General features: G+C 37.6%; 2 protein-coding genes and 1 pseudogene across 2 annotated transcripts; 2 read left to right on the forward strand and 1 right to left on the reverse strand.

The window, feature by feature from the left end:
• Positions 1-499: 499 nt before the first annotated feature.
• Positions 500-563, forward strand: LOC121758504 (annotated as a pseudogene).
• A 7641-nt stretch (positions 564-8204) lies between these two features.
• LOC121763526 lies at positions 8205-8945 on the forward strand. Its single transcript, XM_042159594.1, has one exon. The coding sequence runs from the start codon at positions 8205-8207 to the stop codon at positions 8943-8945; it is 741 nt and encodes a 246-aa protein (XP_042015528.1).
• Positions 8946-14187: 5242 nt separating this feature from the next.
• Positions 14188-15927, reverse strand: LOC121763611 (9-cis-epoxycarotenoid dioxygenase NCED6, chloroplastic-like). The gene has a single exon (XM_042159709.1). It carries the CDS (start codon positions 15925-15927, stop codon positions 14188-14190), a length of 1740 nt encoding a protein of 579 aa, XP_042015643.1.
• Between the last annotated feature and the right edge of the window lie 8713 nt (positions 15928-24640).

Here is a 24640-nt window from a genome sequence, read left to right on the forward strand (position 1 = left end):
CACATTTCTATTTTTGGTAAATTTTTCTTACCAATTAATAAACTCAACAATTTTTTTCTCACTCTAATTAAATACCCAACTCTTTTTTTTCTCCATTTAACACTTACATCTACAATTTCTCTCTCTAATTAACTATTTTAACTAACAACTCTTAAAATCTTGTGCCGACTAAGAAACATGTCATCTTAGCCCAGACGGGGGGGGGGGGGGGGGTATTAAACTGTATATAGATAACTATAAAATAACTACTCCCTCCTTCCACCATAGGGAGTCTCATTTTAGTTCGGCACTGATTTAAGAAATATAAAAGAAAATGTGTGAAAAAAGATATTGAAATGTGTGACCGATTTTAATATATTAGTTTTTTTTAGTAAAATGTGAGGATAATGAGTTAGTGGAAAGTGAGGTCAATCTACCATTTATGATAAAAGTGATCTGGGATTGTTAATGACGAACGGACTAAAATGATCAAAAGAGGAGACTCCTAATGGCGGACGGTGTCCCTATGGGAACATCCGATAAAATTGGAACGATACAAAGAAGATTAGCATGGCCCCTGCGCAGTGGCGGATGGAGTAGGGACAAAGGGGGTACAAGTGGACCCAAAAAAAAAATTTAGTAGTATTATATATTTAAATACAAATTCTGAGTTTATATTAATAATATATGTATAATATCCCCCTATTTGGCTACTCCAAAAACTACACGACCAAAAACTAATGTCCCCTTAATCCATATTTGGCTATTCCTCCAATAAATACTGGAAAAGAAATAAAATACATTTAATAAATCAAAAAGTGGTAAAACTCAATTTTAATTCAAAGCATTTTTTACAGAACACAATAAAAATAACAAACCTATCGCCATCTCCAATTGAAAACCACCGACTGCTTCTGCTTCTTGCCTTCTTCCGCCGCCGACTACCGCTCTCCAACTCCGGTTTCTTGCCTTCTTCTGTGACTTGTCGCCTCAATTTTCATCATACACTTTGTTCTTTGTTGAAAAGGTGAGTGATTAGGAATTTAGGTGTAAAAGTTTAGTTCATTAAATAATTTAGGGATTTTGGCAGCTTGTGCAAAATAGAATAATGTTTTACACTTTATGACTCTCTCTTAGGACGTGTTCACTACTTTAGAGATAGACAGTTTGGGCTTCATTTATGGTTATATTTGGGTGTTCATTAGTCTTGATATAAATGAGGATGGCCCTGCATTTTATTAAGGCCCGCACTGTTCACTCCGTAAATAAGGCAATAGCATTTATTGATAAAATGGTGCTAATTGAAATGTCATCGAAAATCGCACCAGGAATTGGATGGCAAAAGTCGAATGTGGCCCTAAGGTGCTCGGTTTTCACCCCTAATTTGAAATCACTTCTTCAATTTGTGAGGAAGACCGAAGCCCCAACGCTCTACAACGGCGGCGATAACTGGGTAGTTCACAGCCATCGACGGAGGCGGAATTAAGGTCGGTGTTCTCGCAAATCGTCGAAGCTAGATCCCCGATTCGTGCTTCAGAGTCAAATTCGAGTTTATTGGTGAGTCGCTGCCATTTTACTCAAGGCAAATTGATCATCTAAATTCTCGACAACGCTGCTTCAGGTTAATTTTTTCTACAATAAACAGGCCCCTAACTTAGACGAAGATATGGGCTCCAAGTGTTGTATTGATTATGTGGTTCGTCGCAGGGAACGACGGCCAGGCATGAAATTACCCATCCAAGACGAATTTAGGATCTGCAAGCTCTACTCCAGCCTCCACAAGTAAGTCGTCGGTTCTCCATCTACTCCATGTCCTGTGTTGTGTTCTAAAAAATTTTGGATTTGTGAAGCTGTATGTGATGTGATACAGAGTGTATATGTCTGTAAATTCTTAACATTTGGGTGGCATATGTTGTGATTAAATTTGTGTTGTGATATCGTTTATAATGCCTAAGAATTGGTATTGTTTTGTAATTTGCTCTAGAGCTACTTTATCATTGAGCACGTATCTGTATTGTTTTGTAATTTGCTGTAGAGCTACTTTATCATTGAGCACGTATATGTTAAGTCATTTTGCCAGTGCAATTGTAGAGGTATCCACACCATTTCTGCAATTAAGGAATGTCTAGCCGCACAAGTGAACACAGTCATCTGGTCATGGTATTGGAGGACATTATGCAACTTTATCGTATTGAAACAACCTATTTCTTGCACAAATACCTTAATGCCCGCACCCGGCTGGCTAAAAGAAAGGTCCTAGACCACGAAAAGCGGTATAGTATATTGAAAAAAATCCCTACGCAAGTGGAGCACCTAGATAGACTTGTGCATGCTAGTGATACGGATTGCATCGCCAAATTGCGAGTGGACCGCAACACCTTTGGACGGTTATGTCGTATACTACATGCGCGGGGTGGCCTGCGCATCGGGAGATGTTTAGGAATCGAGGAACAGGTTGCCATGTTTTTGGGGGTACTTGCTCATCATGATAAAAACCGTGTGGTTAAATTCCATTTCCTCCGATCTGGGGCCACTGTTTCGCACATTGTGCACAACGTGCTTTGTGAAATTCTCAACCTTCACTCGGTCCTGATTTCCAAACCCACTCCCGTCGCCGAAAACAACACGGATCATAGATGGAAATGGTTTAAGGTATAATACTTTGTAATGCACTTATCAGCTGTTAACCTACAAGTTATTTTTATACAATTGTTCACCTAAATTGGCTCACTTAATTTTGGTTTTTTATTGAAGGGTTGCCTTGGTGCTCTTGATGGAACACACATCAACGTACTCGTCAGCAATGAAGATAAGCCCCGATACAGAACCAGAAAGGGGCAAATTGCGACTAATACCCTTGCCGTGTGTGATCGGAACATGCAATTCGTGTATCTACTAGCCGGGTGGGAAGGGTCTGCTGGTGACTCCCGTATTCGTAGAGATGCAGTTACCCGGTATAATGGTTTCAAGGTGCCCCAAGGTATGTAGTTCTATACCGGGGTAGTCCACTTATTCAAATATGTGTTCTTAAATAGAAAATCATCAAGCTGATGTTATTTGAATGATCTACGTGTAGGTTGTTACTACTTGTGTGATAATGCTTATGCTAACAGTAATGGCTTCCTCACACCATACCGTGGCGTGCGTTATCATCTGAAAGAGTATGGCCCAGGAACAGAGTCGCCGCAGGATCCAAAAGAAATGTTCAATTTGCGTCATACTAAGGCAAGAAACATAATCGAACGAGCTTTTGCAGTCTTAAAAATGCGTTGGGGTATCCTTCGAAGTGCATCGTTCTATCCAATTGAGACTCAGATCCGCTTGATTATGTGTTGTTTTCTACTACACAATTTTATTCGGCGGGAGATGGAGGTTGATCTGGTCGAAATGAAACTTGATGATGCTGATTTGGCAGAGTTGGGCAACACAGAAGAAAACATAGGCGCTGATTATGTGAATTGTGTCGAGCCAACTGCCGAATGGACTCAAACCAGGGAGCAACTAGCAATGAACATGTGGATGAATAGATAGGATTTATTGTTAGCTACTGATGTTTTTCGAAACTTTTTGCAAACTATGTGATGTTGTACTCATTTGGTTTTATCCACCTCTTAGTTTTTTATAATGCCTTTTATATTATTGGTCCTTATTGTTCGTCTGATTTCAGCAAAATGAATGATAATGACAGAGGGCCCGACTGTGTGTGCGGTGAAGGGAAGATGGTTTTGTTACGTGCGGGGAAGTTGGCCACCAATGCTGGGAGATATTACTACAAATGCCCGGTAGACGGTAAACACCCAGGTTGGTTCTTGTGGTACGATGAATATCCTGTTCAAGCAAACAGCAAAGTCAGCGTCAGCCCACCAGAAAAGCCAAGAGGGAAATGGGATAGTAGGTTGTCCAAACCGGCTGAAAGACTAGACACAAAGAAGAGATGCAGCCGGTGCGTCGATGGCGGGCCAATGGTGCAACTTCAAATGAATGTATTGATTGGGTTCATGGGTTTGCTTCTCATAGTGATTGGTGTTTTGATCGGGAAGCTTATGTAATAGTTTCTCATATTTTAGCAACTTTTGTGTTAATGTATGACTATGATCTGAATTAGGACATTTGGATGGCTAAGTCCATTGATATTTTGGCAAAATGTTTGAAACTTAATTGTATGTAATGTATGACTTGTCAAATCATTTTTAATCGAAGTTTAGGATGAAAAAAGCTAGGTAGAACTCACTCAAACATTCCATCGAACACTTGGTCTGCAGAAGCCGTGGAGCCTCCAGAAGCATCACCCGGTCGGGTGATTTGACAACAACCAAAAACCCGGTCGGGTGAAATGCGTATACCGTAAGGGGTTCAGAAGCATCACCTGGTCGGGTGATTTCACAACAACCAACCACCCAGTCGGGTGTTTTTCTTCTAGCCCGTAAGGCATTTCGCCCGGGCGGGCGTTTTTGTATTATTATTTCGCCCGGTAGGGCGTATGATGAGACGAATTGGCAGAGCAGATGAGACGAGAGAGGGAAGACGAATTTGGAGGTATTGTCATTTATTTATTCCTCCAATTATGAAAAATCTTTTATAGGATATACATAGCTATACTCCCCTAAGTACGGGTAGAAAAATGTCATTCATATTTACTCCTCCAATTGCAATTAAGCCAACATGAATTATGGTTGGGGTAGATATGTGTCAATCGTAATTACTTCACAAGCCTTTCTTCAAGAAGTAATTAAGGTTGGGTGTGATGAGCCTATATCTCTATTTAATTATGAAACTTGACTGGCATTTGCACCACCCAACTTTCGACTGTTCTTCGAAGATCACAAGCCATGGATATTCCTCCACAATCGGTCGTCCTGTACCAAGGCAAATGGACTGCGGATTGTGACACAATCCTCGTCGATACTTTGGTGAGCAAGCAGAGTGAAATGCAATGCAACAACCCGCTATTCCCCCGATGGAGAGTATTGCGTAGTGTGGCCTCGGAAATCCGGAGCATCGCCGGAGTCAAATTTTCTGCGGGTGAAGTAGATGGAAGTGTTGATGTGCTCCATACGCGCTACAAAACATTCAAGAAGGTCGTCAACTTCCCGGGCGTGAGATGGGATCAGCTAACCAAGTCTGTGATTGCCTCTGACGAAGTGTGGGTTCAAATCTTGGAGGTATGAAGTCATGCCCTCTTGGTTCAATAGTCTTCTCCTTCCATGTGAAATAACAATATTTTTCTTGTTGTGCATCGTCTACCCGTCTATGTTGTGTAGAAATATGAATTGGCCAAAGCATACTACTATCACGAAGAGCCCATCTTTCCTGCCCTTGCGTGTCTATTTGGGATGGACGACGTGAAATTGGAGCATTCAACGGAAGTGATTGTCCTATCCGACGACACGGAGAAGCTTCCAAGTGAGTCATCTTTGTTTGTTGCAGGAACATTTGACGAAGAAGTTAACTCCCCGGTAACATTTCTTCGTGGACCTGTTCGACTCAAGTTGTTTGACGAAGAACATCCAATTATGGACATGGAGTCCAGCACCAAATGTTCTTCTGGTGGGCCTTCACAAGTGAGGTCCAAGGAGGGGAGGACTTATCGAAAACCCCCACCGCATATGCTTGCTCCTGTCGGTCAGCTGTATATCTCCCCGAAGGGAAGCTGTTGTGGTTCCTACTCACCCATTGGGGGGGGTTGCCATATCTTCACAAATGAGCGACGGCAGCAGGGTGACAAGAGTCCTCATGTGACACACACTGTGTGAATTTTGCATGTGATACAATGTAGTTTGGGACTTTGTTGTCTGATCTCCTTATATGACTTTTGCGGATGTATTATTATCACCATATTTGCAGACCATTAGGGCCTGCATTGATGCCTACCTAAATATATGATATATTATGAGAAGGGGTTGCTTCTTTGTTTTATCTATATTCTGAGACATTCAGAAGAAGGTCTAATTCGTGTATCAAAGTATACCAAAGACTGCTAATTACAACCAACATCACGAAAGCATTCATTAACAGAATTTGTCACCAATAAACCGAAATAAGATTTCAGCATTGCATCTCATCATACACGTCCCACGTACATAACTATTCTTCCAAAAAAAAAAGATCGGTCTGACAATTTAGATACTAGCTTACACATACCAAAAGAGGGCAAAAGTAATAGCCATACCACCTATAAAACGATCATTCAGATCCCCCTGCGATTCTCATCGATAGGCATCAACACGTACCCAAGTCTAGCAGCTTCCGGCATACCAGTAAATATATGGAGCCGCTGAGGCTTGTCACCCAAGATGTTGCATAACTAATATCGTTGCGCTAGAGTAAGGCCATCCACAGTACATAGCTTCTTAAACACATCCTCTCTAGCCTTGTCCAGGTCAAACTCATATCCGATCCTTGATGAGATGACCTCCAGCCTTGCATTGGTCTCCGAGTGTAGATTTGCAAGAAACTCCATCATTGCAGTGTCGCCGGAGTCATTTTTTCCTTTGAGGCTGCTAGCTTTGTTCGCTGATGTCCCCTGCTCACTCTGTCCTGAAACGTGGTCATTAACATCAGGAATATCATTTACGGGAACGCTTGCACCGGGGGAAAAATCATCGAAGGAAGGATAGTAGTAGTTGTCGTTGGATTGACTGCCCCCAAACTGTTGGGAACGCGCTCCAGCAGCCGCTCCGTCTAGTTGCTCTGCCCCACCGCCTCCGGCACGATCATTGCCAAAAATACTCTTCCATGTATCCCACAACGGCCAAGACTTTGGGCGCATAAACTTTGCTTCTTTATCAGCCTGAAATTTCGGGTCTTTATATCATTCGCAAACAACACCAAAAAACTAACAACATATGAGTGTGTGAATGAGGGTTAAGTGCTTTGAGGTTGATCAGGTATTACCTGAACGATTTGTTCTCATTGCTCATCATCACACTCAATCTTGTGCTTCCCGTCACTATTGAATCCAATACCTGTCCGACTAAAAATGTTTCGCAAAGAACCATAACTTTTCTTCCACGCAGATATTTTCGAATTCACGTGAGGGTCCCGCGGATATCAGAGTCTGGAAATTCTGCACGAATACTATCCTCGATCTTAGTGAAGTATCCCGCACGAAAACCATTATCTGATTTCCACCCCCTAGCAACGAGTTCAAGGAGTGTCGCTGCCAGGATCTCTTCCTCACGCGGCGTCCACATTCTACGCGTCCGGTCTCCCTTCCGAAACTTCTGCCTTGGTGAAGAATTCATTCCTACAGAGCCTATAAACACCAATTCCACAACGGCCAAAAGTTGATTAACTGAAATACAATGGTAGCAACACCAAAAAAAATTGCAATTGCGTCAAACCTATTGAACACACCTTCCATGAGGATACCACCATCAGTTGCCGCATACCTTGGCCGTTTAGTAGGTGGCACGAACCCTTTCATTCGCAGCGCTCCGGATTGCATTTTTGTTTCAGTAATGCTCTGTGTTTGTTATGAAACTGGAAGCTTTATTTACGTAGAGTAAAAATGTTCAATTTTCGATTGCCGCTAAATTGTGCGTCTGTGCGCGGCAAATAGTTTTCATGGAATGGTGTTAGGGGCAAACCTGTCATTGGCAGTCGGAAAAAGGCAGGTTAAAAAATGGCAAAATGCAATTCCTCAAATCTGAACGCCCATTTAGTATGTGAATTGTGTGGGCCCAGGAAACACATTTATGCCCTTGTTTCATTTAATGAGAACCCACAATAAATGTAGTGAACACGTCCTTATTGTCTTGGAATTGGGGTGAATTGAAAACAGTCGTGCTTCCAATTATTTGTGGATGAGAAATTCTCAATTATGTATTATTTTAGGGATTATAGAGTACTAAATGCACAAGTATTTAATTTTATATAGCTTAATTGTTGTTTTGGATTCTAAATTATTGTGTTTCAATTTAAAAAAATTTGATCTTCTGACTTTGGTAGCCATTTCAAAAAAGAACGATGATTGTAGTTGGCTTTTTGAAACTGTTAGTATTTTGTTGAATGTAATTGGAGTTTCTTGTAAGAGAAATGAATTGCTTCGCGAAGTTCAAGCACAAAAAGTTGCTCAAGCCTTGGAAATTGGTGAACTTGAATCGGGATCGGGGTTGAATCAAGAACTTAGTTTGAAAAAGCCTGGAGACACTCGTTGGAGTTCTCACTACAAGACTCTTTTGAATATCATGGACTTATTTTCTACAATTTTTTAAGTTCTTACGATGATTGGAAAGAAAGATTCCGTTTTCGATGATAAGGGAAAAGCTCAAGGCATTTTGTACTTACTAGAGTCATTTGATTTCGTGTTTATGGCACAACTAATGACTACTATATTTGGGTACACTAACAATTTGTGTCTTGCTTTGCAAAGAAGAGATCAAGACATCATTAATGCTATGAGGCTTGTCACTTTAACCAAAGATCAACTACAGAAAATGAGGGAGGATGGATGGGAGATTCACTTGAACAAGGTAATCTCAATTTGCAATAAACATGGTATTGTTGTTCCAGATATGAAAGCTCACTATAACCCTCATGGAAGATCAAAACGTTTTGTTCAACAAGTTTCATATCTTCATCATTTTCGTGTTGATGTGTTTATCAAAGTGATTGACTTATTACTTCAAGAACTTGATAATCGATTCGATGAAGTTAATATGGAGTTGCTCAGATGTATGGCTTGCTTCAATGCTAAAGATGGCTTCTCTTCTTTTGACAAGGAAAAGGTACTCAAACTTGCCACTTTTTATCCTTCCGATTTTTCAAATATTGATTTGATGGACCTTGAGTGCCAACTTGATATATTCATTGGAGATATGAGAAGTGATGAAGACTTTCAGAATTTGCGAGATATTAGTTCTCTTTTGGTGAAGCTTGTTGAAACAAAAAGAGATGTGGTTTATTCGCGTGTGGTTTTGCTTATCAAGTTGATTTTGATTCTTCCGGTTACCACTGCAAGTTGAGAAATAGAATGGGTGATCAACCTTTGAATGATTGTTTGGTCACTTTCATTGAGAAAGATGTGTTTCTACAAGTATCCGATGATGATATAGTGAATCGTTTTGAAGAAATAAAGACTCGTCGAAAAATAAATTAGATATAATGTAGTTTATTTTTGTATTTTGAAATGTATGACTCTAAAATTTATATATTTCAAAATATATTTCTTTTAGTATTAGTTTTTATTTTTGGTATGTTATATAATGATTTATCATATGACTTGCACCCCCGAATATAAATTCCTGGATCCGCCACTGCCCCTGTGCAAGGATGACATAAATCCTAATGGCGGAAGGAGGGAGTAAATATTTGGTTGTGCATGTATGCTACTCCTTCCATTTAATTCGAAATTAGGCACAATTACGTAGAAAAACATTAGTTAGATTATAAAGTGACATTTTATCGCATAAATAAAAAGGGATTTAACACGACGATGAAGCGTAGCATTATTAATAAGATATTTTGCCTCCATCCAATAGATTGAGAGATTAGATTATGGAGAACGATTTTTAATTATCTTTAAAAATGAATAAAAATAGATATAACACATAAATATTCACAAATAAAAATTAAATGCGATATTTCAAATGTAAAAGCCAAAATTTGAACGTGGGACGTTACAAATGGAACAGGGGAATTATTATTTATATTTTAGAGTGAATTGAATATATCTATACATATATAAAAGGGGAGTTTTGGAGATATTTACAAGATTGCCATTTTATATTAAAAATTATAATTTAATTAAAACTAATTTTTGTTTGCGAATTTGTTTAGGGTTAACGGCAGTTTCATGGAAATTAATTAGACTTCCAATAAATGTAATGAATATTGCTAAATATAATTATTATTTAATTAAAACTGATTTTTGTTACTAAAACTTCCATTAAATGTAGTGAATATTGCAAAATAATTCAAGCAAACATTGAAGACAAACCGGGCTTGCAATTTTCTTCTTTAATGTTTGTCAACACGTTTACACGTACATTTCATGCATAATTGTATATTAATTAACAAAAAAAAATAACTTCCATAGTTATTTTGTATTAAATGCACACATCTCATCCAGACGCTTACAATATTTAAAGGTACAGTTTACATGTCATGCATAAACTTATACTACCTCATTTTATTAGGCAAACATGACACTACATATTCCCTAATTATAAGGCAAATAACCGTTATTCACACTTATGTTTATCCGAAGTGGGGAATAGGAAAGGTTTCATCCCAAGGCAATTAATGATTTCAGCATACGATCAAATTAATTTTAAAAAGTAGAAACGGTTAATATGAAAAAAATGCAAACAATCGTTAATCACAATTAATTTTAGTCTAAGTGGATAATATGAAAGGTTTTTAGAATATGTAGCGCCATAATTTATTGGCCTATATATAAATATAACGTTTGGAAGCTTGATTACTATCCACACATTTTTACTTACCTTACAATTATAATCGAATGTTCGAATCGGTTGTCTCCACGGCTTGGCCACAACCGAAATTAAACCCCTTCCGGCGATGTCTTTGACTCCTCATTTCAACAAAACACTACTTCGGCTCCAATAAGTAATACCATTGGGTGAATAGATGCTTGGATGAATGCAAGAAAGATTTTTTTTTTTGTTTACAACATAGCCCTATTGTAAAACACTTTCTTGATATGAGCATATAAACAAATTTACAGCCAAGATTCAGGTAAAAAAACATCTACTATCAGTAAGGATTATCAAGTAGGCCGACCCAGTGTAAGATATCGAATACAGATCTAAAACCCCCAAAATAGAATAAGTGATCAACAAAATAAAATTGAACTGGGACGGAGGGAGAATTTTATTGATATTTTGGCTCATTTGTTGGACATGATGAGTATATTTTAAAGTTAAGGGTTTAGAATTTAGGTTTCAAGGTTTGGGTTTTTAGTGTATATGGTCACTATATTGTAATGAAATGAAGCTCGACTAGGAAGTGTCTCACCAGTGCAATCTTAAATTATAACTTTTGATAAACAGTATCTTAAATCTCATTAGGAGAAGTGGTAATTATACATTCTTTAGGTTTCTTTTGTTTTGAGTGATGTAAATTTGCTTTATTTTTAGTCTCGTGGTTATTATATGCAACAATTAGGTGGGCCGAAAAATAACATATGCTGCCTGCCTGTGGTGGTTTTGCAGCATTCTTGGTTGTCATAAAAAAGGTTTTAGAATTGATAAGGATTTTAGTTTTCAAGGATGAGGTTGAAAGTTCTTTTATCTATAATTTAATGTTTGAATATTATGTTCCAATATTGATTTGTAAATATTTGTACCTTCATATAACTTAAACTTTTATTACACATTTTGTTCATTGTTATTATATGCTATGATCTTTTGTTTATAATTTTCGTTTAATAATATTGTTTATAATTTTGTTTCAATCATATAGAAACCATCAATCAATGTTTTGAAAATATCTTAGTCCGTGCATAGCACGGGTGTAATACTAGTAATCATTAATATTTCAGTTATGAATATAAATAGTCTCTGGAGAAATTTTATAGCTTTTTCTTTTACGCGATAATCACATTCATGGTATCTGAGTCAATTTTTTGGCCCAAAATACCTCTCGAGGCATGGAGGACATTTTTGAATTCTTCACTAAATACTAAATAAGATATTTTTCTCAACTTCCCATCCAAATATTAAATATGATATTTTTCTCATATTTAGATATTTGAAATGATATTTCAAATTATATTATAAATTTATCCAAAATAAATAAATAAAATTTATGTCAAATCATCTCTATAGGTCTTTCTTAATTAAATAAGATGTCCTTATTTCTCTTCCTTCCTCTTCCATTCTCTCCCATTCTTAATTTTTCCTCTTAAAGCAAGAGAAAAAAGCTAATAGTAATGTCTAAGATAATTCACTTTACAAATTAAAATTGACTAAATGAGAATATTCAGTTTTAATCAAAATGATACTTTATATTTTGTTTATATACATAAGGAGTCAAAAAATATTTGTAATTATTTTTGCATATAAATGAGATGAAAATTATTTCATTTATTTAATTTGGATAATTTTACAACATAGATTTGAAATATCATTTCAAGTATCCAAACATGAGAAAAAAAATATCATATTTAGTATTGGAAATTCAAGGAAAATATCATTTAGTACTTGGGAGGAAAGTCCAAAATTGATGTCCATGCTTTGGAGGTATTTTGGGCCGAGAAATGTCAAAAATACCAAAAAAATTATATATAAATTTTTTTTAGAGAGTATCCATACTCATGACTGATACATAAGGAACTGTTTACGTAGTTCACACCATATTTTATGAGTATATATTTCTTTTTATCATTTATGAAGGTGAAACTAACTAGTAAAATTAATTAATTTAATTACTTTGATTGATGTCTTAATTAATGTTTAATATCCAGTCATCTCCTCAATTACCAATGCCATATATCGTTCGTGCTGAAAATGTGAAAACAACATCAATTAATTGGTTAATATCCGCTAATACAAAATTATACTTAATCTATTTTTGAAAAAAATGATGAAAATTTGGACGAGAGAAATGAGATTCCCCCTGAAAAACAAAAATTTTCTCCTTGAAATAATATAACCTCTTTTGTCCACACATGATTTAAAATGTGTGTTCTCCAGCCAGGTTTACCAAGAATTTTTGTTTGTTTATACCAAACCGAGTAAAATAAAGCAATAAATTGGGTGAATTAAAGAAGAATGACCTATTTCATCGAAATCACACAGAAAATGCATTGAAGAAACGTTAGCGCTTATTTGGATGATATAATCATTTGACTTCTATACTACTTTCCAATGTGAGTATGAACGTATTAAATGCAATTTTCCATTCAAATTTAATTATTAGTAAATGAGTAAATGCAAATTTCCATTCAAATTTATTAGTAAATGAGTAAATGCAAAAACTTTTATGGTGGAAACTAGATATTGTGATTTAATTTCCTTCTCGTTTAATAATATTAAACAACAAAATTAATTACTCCCTCCGTCCCAGATAATTTGTCTCACTTTGACCGGGGACGGGTTTAAGAAATATAATGAAAAGTGAGTTGAAAAAGTTAGTGGAATGTGAGTCCTACTTTTATATATCTGTTTTATAACAAAAGGTGAGTAGAAATGAGTTAGTGGAATATAGGTCTATTACCAAAAATAGTAAAAAGTGAAATGAGACGGACTGAAATAGAAAAATGAGACAAATTATCTGGGACGGAGGGAGTACAATCCTACAATCGACAGAAATTAATAGTTATTGCCTTAGAATTGAAACGAAATTACACTGTAGAAATTAATATTACTCCTGTTGGGATATAATCAAATCTTAGCCAAGAATTGTAAAATAAAATTAATAGCATCCACAACCGTGCTCTTGCCAACGAGCACAGTTGTTGGCCCGGCCCCACTTTTTTTGCCTGCTCTTAGGCAAGAGCACAACACCCACAGCCGTGCTCTTGCGCAAGGATGAGCACAAGGGCCCCACCATTCTATTATTCAATTTGAATAAAAACATTTCCATAAAATTAAAATGCATTAAAAATATCCGCAATAATATTACAAATTACAAATAAAATAAAAATTACATAATTAAAATCCTAAAATTTAAAAAGTACGTAATTAAAATCCTAAAAATAAAAAATTACATAATTAAATTCATAAGTGACCGAATTTCGTCCAAATGGATGATGAATGTGTGTATTTATAGATGGTTTTGGGATTAAATTTTTTAAAAAAAAAATTCAAAAAAATGGTAATAAAACGAGTATATTTTTGGGAATCCAAAATTTTTTTTATTTTTATTTTTGGTATTATTTTCGATTTTTTTTTTAAAAAAAAGATAAAAAGAAAATGCCAACGGCCAATAGAAACACGCTACGTCGCCCTGCTCGCTGGCATGGACGTGCTTGCCAGCGGCAAGAGCGCAGCGGCGGACAAGCGTGTCCTTGCCAGCGGCAAGGACCGACGGAGAGCTTGTGCTCACCGTTGCAGATGCTCTAACGTCAAGGCTGAGATGGAAAAGAAAAGAGTGAACAAAAACTTGGAAATTTAAAATGGATGAAGCACATAAAGAATAGAGAAAGACAACCTAGCCAAATGATCATATTTCAAAATACTAGAACATAATATTTATGTTTGTTTATTAACTTTATAACATAAAATACCATTGTTTTCATGACTAAAACAATGACTGTTTGGCTAGCTCTTGAGCACTAATAAATGTGCCATGGAAACCATATGGCACTCGCGATGGAATCTTGACTGAAGCAACTTGAGTCATTGTTGAAGCTTTCAAAATCACTAACTCAGACTTTTCTCTCTCCTCATCTCTCAAGAAACTCATCAAAAACCCTTCTTCCTCGTCCTCGTCCTCATCCTCGTTTGGCACAAAACACACTTCGCCCCCAAACTTTCGACTCCCATACAAGTACTTGGCCACGTCCCCCGTGTCCAAGTCGACCTTAGCAATGCCGCTACATTTAGGCCATGGCTCCGCAATAGCTAAGTATACGTAACGAGTTCTTTTACCCAAATGGTGCTTATCAACTTGCCCGCCCTCCAAATTTATACCAGAAACGATAACCCTTCTAGTCGACCTACCCGTATCCAAATTCAATCGTACCTCGGATAATTCAGCCTTCAATGGATTATTGCTATCGGAAAAATATAGAGATTCCATTGGTGTCAAACACGAATTTATAACAACGATGACCCTGTGCCCGTGATCATCGACTTCCTCCCAAGCATTCCAGATATGAAAACAGAAACAATCAGGTACATCAATCCATTGTATCATAGATTCGTGGTTGGCAATCTTTGACATGACACCGAATCTGGAGACTTTATCAGGGTCGTGGACCACTGGCAATCCACCCTGGATCATCTCAGATAGTTTGAAAACCATCTGATGATCAGGGATGACCACATGACTTTGCGTCATCGCAAAGTCATGAATCATGGTCGGCTGTTGGAGGGAAATCCCCACCTCACGTGTCATTTTGCCATTTTTGTCGAATTTTAAGAATTTAAGGTGGGGCTGCGAAATTACGTTGTAGCTCAGTGAGTATAGATCCCCTGTGGCGGGGTCCACCTTAGGATGGGCAATCATGGAATTTCTCAATTGCCCATCGAAATCATACCGTCCGGTCGTCTCCAGATCGCCGTCCGGCCTAATTCGAACGGCGTAGGGGAGGTCGTCCTCCGACATAGCTAGGAGCCGGCCGTTGAAGTATGTCAACGCCACGTTTGCCACGCCCATGCCACCACCTGAATCGGCTAGACCAATCGCGGTCCGGGCGTAGAAAAGGCCCAGCCTGGCCAGGCCAAGCCGGCCCTGCAGCTCACCAATTGGTTTGGGGAAAAATGGTTTCCCCAAACTGGCTTCTGCAAGGAGCCGGTTCGTTTTAGTGAACCGACATGCATAGCTGGCGGATTCTCCACCCTTCAGTGTGACGGCGTGGATCATGCCGTCGCCGTCGAAGAAGTGGTGGCCGCCAGTCGGTGGGAATAGCGTGTTGCCGCCATTTCGGAGGTAGACGCCTCGGATGCTTCTAGGGATGGTGCCGGTGACTTCCAAGCCGGTCTGGACCGGGACCTCTTGGACCGGGGCGTAGTTTCCTTGGAGTTGAACCGCCGGGTCAATCATCGGGTTCAAATTCTTATTCTTTTCTAATTTAATCAAGATTGAGTTCTCTACCATGTCGAGGGCCGCCGCCGCTAGTTTCTGAATGGGGCCTAGCGATGGCGGCGGAACGTATTCCGGTGAGAATTTGGTTGGGGAGAACGGCGGCGCTGGCGATGGAAGTGACTTCTTCAACGGATTGAGTAGAACGTTGCATGAAATAGGAGTTTTGGTGGTGGATTTGTGGGTGGAAGGAATAGAGGTGAAGAAAAGGTGGTGGGAGAGTGAGAGGTGCATTTTGGAATCTTAGTTGGGTGTGAGAAACAATGAGGACACAAAGGGTTGTAAGAAGAATGACAATATAATAAATACTTCAATGGGTTTTAAGAAGAATGACAATATAATATATACTAAATCTGTTCATTATTTAAAAAGCCATTTTTATGAATTTTAAAATATTATTTAACTTTTCCAATGGGTTTTAAGAAGAATGAGAATATAATATGTACTCAATCTATTCAATGTTTAAAAAGCCATTTTTATGAATTTTAAAATATTATTTAACTTTTGAATAAATGTGGATGAAAAAAGTTAATGGAACGTAAGTTCCATTTATAGTACTCCATTTGTCCGTCTTTAGGTAGTTGAGACATTTATTTTGAGTACGTAATTTAAGAAATTGATGTGTTAAAGGTTAATGTGGAGAGTAAAGTAAAACAAAGAATAAAATACTCATTCCGTCCCAAGAAAGATGACCTTCCTTTCCTTGGGCGACAAGAGATTTTATGCAATTTTATTTTGTGTGTTAGGTGGAGAGAGTAAATTAAAAGAGAAGGAATAAAGTAGAGATAAAAAAAATTTTATTTTTAGTAATGGGTCATGTTGGGTGAGACAAACTAAAACGGAAAATGGGTCATATTCGGTGGGACGGAGAGAGTAAGAGAAATGAAGACAGTTAAAGTATGAGACAGGATAATATTTTTGTCAAAACAGGATATGAGTCAATTACCTTGGGGCAACATAAAAGGAAATACAACTCAACTACCTTGGAACGTAGAGAGTAATAGTTTATAACGGATTGTGAGTAAAAAAATTAATGGAACGTGGAGTCTGTATTAGTAGAAAAAAGTAAATGGTTCTTTAATTCGTGGATATTCCAAAATTCCAAATTGATTCTTTAAATTGTGGACGAAGGGAATAATATTTATTTTATAATAAACGTAAATTGTAAAATTAGCTGTACTAAAAATTCATATTTTGAAGTGGTAAGTGTGTTTGTTTATATATTCATATGACAGCTTTTTCATTTATCCATCAATTTTATGGGTAGTACGAGTAAAATAAATACAGAGTGGAATTAAACAACCATTTACTATTTTATTAGGAAAGGCCAATCAGGACTCGGGTCACACGTAAGTTGTGAATTTATAACAGGCAAATATTCTTAATCTGTCCGATTAAATAAGCAAACATTAATAAATTAATGTAATCTCTCCGTTTCATGGTGGTAGAGTCATTTTGGTACGTTCTATAGTAGTGGAGTAATTTCCCTTTTTAGTAAAAGTCGACACATTTCTTCTCAATTATTTTACACTCTCTTCATATCTCTACCTTTTTCATTTTCTACTTTATTCTTCATTTACTTAACTCACTTAATACAATTTTTCTTAAATCTCGTGCCGATAAGAAACGTCTCCACTACTATGGAACTGAGGGAGTACAACGTTAATAACTTTTTTTAGATCTTTAATAGGTATGAATAATATTTATCTTTTAACACGTTTAATATGAATAAATATAGTAAAAATGAAAAATAGTATACTGAAGGCACTACTATTATGGAGCACGAAATTGCTTCCAAATACACAAACTTATTGATAAATAAAAATAAAAATGTAACAAATCTTCCACATCTATGTAAGGGAATTGGAATTACTAAATCGTCAACTAATTTTAAGATGAAACTCTATTAACTTATATCATGGTATCAGAGTGACCAACAAATTATTGGATAAATCATTTTTAATAAAATAGATGAAAATATACTGATGATCGAAGAACTGTTTAGAATACACAACCATTTTGAGAAACAATAAAACACAATCCATGCGAGGATATTTGCAATACTTGACACCTTTCAACTAAAACAATCTCTTACACGACTCCGGGGCACACGCAAAAATTTTAGATGTAGGGGTTGTACTATACTCTCTCCATCCTATAGAAATAGACCATTTGAGAATGCACGAGTTTTAATGTGTAATTTATTAATAAGAAAGAAAAAGAAAAGACAGTTGAAATAGTATTTAGTGGATAAAATTATTTTCATAAATAGATATGGAGTATTTCTTTGAGACAGATGAAAAAGAGTCTATTTCTATAGAACGGAGTATATTCTTATGGCGTAATAAATATATGTACTCCCTCCGTTTCTTCATAGTTGAGACGAAACTTTTCGGCACGGAGTTTTAGAAATGAATATTGGGTGTATTAAATAAATAGATAAAAAAGTAAGAGAAAGAAAAAGGTAGAGAGAATAAAGTATAAAGTGAATAAAGTAGAGAAAATAAAGTAAGAGAGAGTAAAGTAAGAGAGAGAAAAAAGTTATCATATATTGAAATGAATCAACTATGAAGGAACTTCCCAAAATAGAAAAATGACTAAACTATGAAGAAACGGAGGGAGTACTATATAAGAAAAACATGTAATATTCTTCCTTAGTAGCTAAAAACATTGTCTATTATTGTCATTTTATCATCCATCAACACTAATCAACTTCAACTTTGTCATCTTCAAAACCTAAACCCCAAACCCTTTAACATAATTGATTTGAAAAAAGAAAACTGAAATAATATTATACTCTATTATTCAAAAGAAAATTACAATGGATCATAAATATTTATTACTACTGTTTGATTTTAAATTAGTTAATATTCATTTATTAAAAAACTAAGTCATCAAATTGAAATTTGGTGTGCACTCCCTAAATAAAAATTGAACTTTTAATTTAAATAACAGGCAATAAGTGAAAACATTTAAAGCAGGTGCTATATCAATTTCTTTTAAAATTGAGTCTTCTTCCTCAACCATACACAACCGCCATTGTTCTTTTATTCTACCGCTGCAAATATTTTCAGCCCCTCTTCTTATTCAACTTGTGATGATTTACTCTTCAATAACTTTAATTTGGTGAGGGCTAATATCCGTTTTCAAAATATATGGAAATTTTAGAAGTAGGAAAAATATTAAAACAAAAATTTGGGGAAGGGCTTAAGCCATCCCTTTTCCTTTACTATGTCCGCCCATGCACGGCTCCACGAACTAGCATATTCAAGCTAGATGCACACCTTTACGTTGGCAATTAACATAAATGCAACCAAGCGTATCAATTTTGAATTTCATATATAAAATTCATCCAAGAAGGGGAGAAAGCTTGTAAGGGGACTAAATTCATACTTGAGTACGAAAATAATTCAAAAACAGGATTTTCGCAACCAATTCTGCCCCACACATCAAATGTGTGCCTAGCACAAACTTGCGCATTGCGGCGCCACAAAGGTAATGCGGAGCCACAAAGGAACGAGACGGCGGCGTGACGCGTTGCGGCGCCCCGTCTCCTCCCCAGCCAGTTCCGTGTTCCGTCACGGCGTGACGAATGGCGAGACGTCTCGCCACGCGCCGAGGCGACATGGCGCGCCCCGGCGCCATGCATGACGCACACTCGCCGGCCCGCAAGTGGGTCACGCTGACGCAATAAATCATTTTTTTAAAAAATTTCGAATTTAAAAAAAAATTAAAAAGTGGAAAACGGTAATATTACCGTTTATAGCCGCCGTTTTCCAATTTTTTATTTATTTTTTTTACTCTATAAATACTCCTAATTCATCCTCATTTCACACACAACCACACATCTATTCTTCCCAAATCATCTCCATTTCCTCTCCAATTTTCATCTAACATCCCATCACAAAATGTCCGACGACGGAAACTCCGGCTGTGGCGATTCCGGCGGGTGGGATCTCAACGCGTTCGGCGACTGGGAGAGCATGTACAACACATTGGGTGGTTCCGGTTCGTCGACGCCGGGCACCCAGGGTTCGTCGACGCCGGGGGGGTACCAACCACCCAATTTTGACGTGGATGCATACGCCCGTCCCTCCGCCCCGCGGTATTCTCAGGGATTATCCCAGATTCGGGAGTATTATTCCATTGAACCCACTCCGAAAGAAGGCCGAGGCGAGGGAGGAGGCCGAGGCGGTGGAAGCTCCAGGGCAGAGGCGGACGAGAAGGAGGAGGAGGATCTAGGCCGGCATCCGTATGGCCCCAAAGAAACACTGGCGGTGTACAACGCCTGGATCAGCGTCTTGTACGATCCCATCGTTGAGAATCAACAACCCCAGAAGTGCTTCTGGGAAAAGGTCACCGAGGACTACCACCAGATTAAGCCGAAGGGGTCCCGCCTCCGTACATATAAGATGCTCTGCGCTCACTTTGACCGAGTCGACAGAGAGGTCAAACGATTCTGCGCCATTCACAAGAATGAAGCGGCTCATTACCAAAGCGGAGCCACGGGAGCCGACATTCTGAGGCCGGCCTTGCGGGTCTACTTCGACGACACCGACAAATAATTCAAATATGTCGATGTTTGGGAGGTCGTCAAGGACGAGGAAAGGTGGGCCGGCGGTGTGCGGTCCAACACGTGCTCGACCTCGAAGCGCACGAAGCACACGACCAGTGGCCAATACTCGTCTGGTGAGGGCGGTTCGGGCAGCGGGCCACAAGAGTTTTCCTCGCAGGAGGTGGAGACCCCTGCAGACGATGCCGGGGGTCCTCCCGTGGGCGCCGTCGGCCGCAAGAGAGAAATGCGGCGAAGGCGGCTAGAGGGAGGAGGGGCCGAGCCGAATCAAGCCAGGCGGGCTCGGGCTCGGGGGACCCCCCAACTCCCTTATGGCCATGTACATGACCGCCACAATGGCGGACACTTCCCACATGACGCCCGCCCAATACAAAGCCTGGCTTAACGGAATTACGTTTATGGCAGCACAACTTGGCATTCCACCTCCTCACTGCTTCAGTGCACCTCCACCGCCTTCGGGAGATGATTCGCCGACGGAGTAGTTTTTTATTTTCTATAAAATTGTATTTTAAATTTTGTCATTTTTATTTTTTTAGGATTTTAATTATGTCTTTTTTTATTTTTTTGAATTTTAAGTTATATTTTTATTTTATGTTGTAATTTTTTTTATTTTTAATGAAATGTGTTTTTTTAATTGAATTGGTTGGAAATAAAAATAAAAATGAAATTGAATGAATAGTAATTTAAAGGACGGTTAAGGGTTGCAGGTTTCATCCCTTAGTTAAGGTATGGAGTAAAAAAGAACAGTGAGGCCCGCGAATAGTAATTTAAGGGACGATTTAGTAACAGCGTTGTGGATGACCTTAAAGACAACAAGGCTGATAAACCATGGTTAGGGATCCGAGTTAAGAGGAGAGGATAGAAAGGGGGAATGATTAATGAATCGGTCTTTCACTTAAAAGGTATTACATGAGGATAGAAAGGGGGAATGATTAATGAATCGGTCTTTCACTTGAAAGGTATTACATGTAAATTCTTACAACTAATACTGATGCAACTCAAGGATTGCAAATTACGATGTCTGTTGGACCAGTCATAAGAAGCCGAGCCAAGAAATTCAAGGAAAAATTGAATGGATTAGTTCAAGAATTGTTGACTCAAGAATTATCCAAGAGGCTCATTGAAGATGAAGGATTAAACAGTCCAATATGCATTAATTTAATTACATGCAAGGGGACCAATGATTGAAGACTAGTAGACTGTTCTGTGAAGAAACGAGACCAAGAGAATTAATAGTCTCATCATTTTCTTAAATTGCAAGACTTGGTGACTGCACTGGTGCGAAGAAAACTTGGTAGAGTTTGTTAAAGTATAGTGGGGAACAGTGACGGACGCAGGATTTTAACGTTGGGGGGTTCAACTCTAAGATATTTTTTAAATGTCGGTGTTGCCAAAAGTTTCGACATTATAAAGATGCGAAGGAGATGAGTAATGAGATAAAAATAATTAAATGATATGGAAACTAGAGAAATTTATGCTTTTAAATAAGTTAGTCATGAAGGAGGAGTACAAAACATAAACTTTTTGTGCCTAATAGATGTAAGAAAATTAAAAACAATACAAAAAATAGCAACAAGACAAATAGAAATATAAAAAGCCATAAAGGGCTCAGAGGGAATCAAACTCAGGCAAGGACACTGGCAAGTCTAGTGATCAGCCACTTGAGCTGATGAGCAAATTTTAATAAACTGACTATATGTAGTATAACCCTAAACCCATTAGTAGGTCCGCCACCGGTGGGGTAGATGAAATTTTTGGTACTTCTCTAACTGTAACGCCCCACTTTCTGAACCCTAATTTTCGAACCATGAAATTTTGCATTTAATGCTTTTAATGCCGTGAAGTATGCAAATTAAATGATGAGTGAATTAATTGCTTGATTTCTATGTGACCTAATTTTGTTTTGGAGTTGAGATGTGGTGGAATAGTCTATCGTGTTGAATTGTGACGTGGCTGTTTGAATAATTGATGCGGGGTAAAATATATTGTGGTGAATTAATTTTTCTAAGGGTGAGTGAGATTAAATAGGATCATCAATAATTACCTTGTCCATTTTATTTGAAAATTTCGACCACTCCTATTTATTGGAGAGGGATTCTATTTTCCTTGGATTTAATTATTTGTTTGAGATAATTATCCAAATTAAATCCAAATCCAATTATTCTTTATTTTCTTCATGAAGAAAGTCGACCCCCATGCTTACCCATGGAGATTTCGAAAATCTCCTAATTGTGGAGATGAGGAATTATTCATTATACTAATTGATCCCCTATTTATTCCCTCCCATGAATAAATTCAAATATCCTAGCAAATCTTGCCTTATCTTGTTCAATTAAAGATTTGAAATTTATTCCTTGTGGAAGAAGCATAATTCACGCCACTTCCCTATTTTTTTTATTGAGAGAATTATTATTTTATTATGCTCCGTAATATTTTATTCTACTCCATGAAATACCAAATAAAATCATTGGCTAATTAAATAGCCAAGATTTCAAAATCTCTCCACCAAATTCACGCCAATTCCCACTCCCTCATATCTTCTCCAAATCTTTATTTAATTGTAGGATATTTTATTCCTAACTCTATAAATAAGAGATTAAACCAAACCCTAACCCTAGCCCCCACAATTTCACACGCCTACTCCCTCTCTCACACGCCCATTCTCTCTTCCCCACTCCTCTCACACTTGTTCTTCTACTCTACTCAAGATCCTTTCGATTCGCCTAGAGTTTGTTGAAGAATCAAGAGTTATATTCGTTTCTACCGATTGTTTCGTTCAACAAAGGTACAATCAAACCTCTATTCTTCATTCCTCTCAATCTAAACATTATTTTGACTCCCTCATGCATATAGTGAGTGTAGGGATTTCAAATCTAAGGATTTAATCGGTGGGAATTTGTATTTGTATGTGTGTATGCGTTTTGAATGAAATTGTATGAAGATTTAATGAATCATTGGTGAATGATGTATGATTATATGAAAACATGAGTGTGAGGACTCTTTTAAGCATGCTTGTGTGTTAAAACCATGAAAAGGTTGTGTTTGAATGAATGGGGATGAAACCCTAATTGGATTTTTAAGAATTGAAAACTGTAGATTCGGATAGTAGATTCCGACACGATTTTGACTGATCAAATGAACTCCTTTTTAATCGATTCTTTTTCTGAGTAAACTTCATGATGTCTTCTGTGTTGTGTGTAAATTTCAACTCATTTGGACAAAAGATGATTGTTTGGTGAATTTTTGAAATTGACTGCGCAATTCTGCTGGAAAATGTTTTCTCGACCAGTAGGTTACGTTTTCGATTTGACCGACCAAAAAAAGGTTATTTTGACATGAATTTTTAACTGGAAGTTATTTGATGAGTCTGCTGCATTGTGGTAAAATTTTAGCCCCAACGGAAGTCGGGTGAGTTTTTAATAATTTTTATAAAATGGTTGCGCAGTGCTGCCAGATTTCTATCTTTACAAAAACAACTATGTTGTTATAAGTGATATACATGATATATATATGATGACGTGATGTGTTATTCAAAGATGGGGAAAAAGGGAAACTTTAGGGACATGCATAATATTAAGTCGATGTTTGTGACTGATTGATAATATATATTATCTAAAGGTGATAACTCGTGCGCGAAGCGTGATAACAAAGGGAAAGCAGTACTTGAAATCTAAACGGTCGAGGTGGGCTCTCTTTTAAATAAGGACGATGTCCTAAATGCTTTATTGATGAAAATTTCTATGATTATCATGCCGTGATTTGTTTTAACGTGCCTATCTGATGTGGCTTTTGCCACTGTTATATAAATCGAATTCGGGTCCTCGTAGGGCCGCAAACCCTACGTGGATTAGTGTACACCTATGGTAGACTGTGTGCTAGCGTACGGGCTGGCCGGTCTAGTGGCTTGGTTTGTGGCCACATTCCAAGTCATGTATTGGCAGATATGGTTGACGTTTATGGGAAAATGACTGCGCAGTCGCTATTTTGAACAATGGAAAATATTTTGGGTGTCTCGGGCCTTTCTAAAGCTCAAACCCCGATGATTACTTATGTATGGCATGATAACATATACTCTTATTTAAAATGTTTTCGGCATGAGCCACTGAGTATTTTTATAGTACTCAGCCCTGCATGTGTTTTCCCTATGTGCAGGTTGAGCGGCGACGAGCGGTTGGTGGTGTTGAGCAGAATTAATAATATACTATGTTTGTTTTGAAACTCCGAGTGTCGTTGTGTCTTCCCACATGACATCACTCTTCTCTTGGATGCTTCCGCTGTGATATTTTCTTTACTATTTTTTTTATTTAACTATGAAACTGTTTGTTGGGATGTTTGAAAACTTATTATCTTTTGAATAAATGCTAAACCTTTAGT

This window comes from Salvia splendens, chromosome 1 (genome assembly GCF_004379255.2).
Source record: "Salvia splendens isolate huo1 chromosome 1, SspV2, whole genome shotgun sequence".
NCBI lineage: Eukaryota > Viridiplantae > Streptophyta > Magnoliopsida > Lamiales > Lamiaceae > Salvia > Salvia splendens.

Coding starts and splice junctions, on each gene's coding strand:
- LOC121763611 (XM_042159709.1), bottom strand. CDS start 15,927: ATGCACCTCTCACTCTCCCACCACCTTTTCTTCACCTCTATTCCTTCC.
- LOC121763526 (XM_042159594.1), top strand. CDS start 8,205: ATGATTGGAAAGAAAGATTCCGTTTTCGATGATAAGGGAAAAGCTCAA.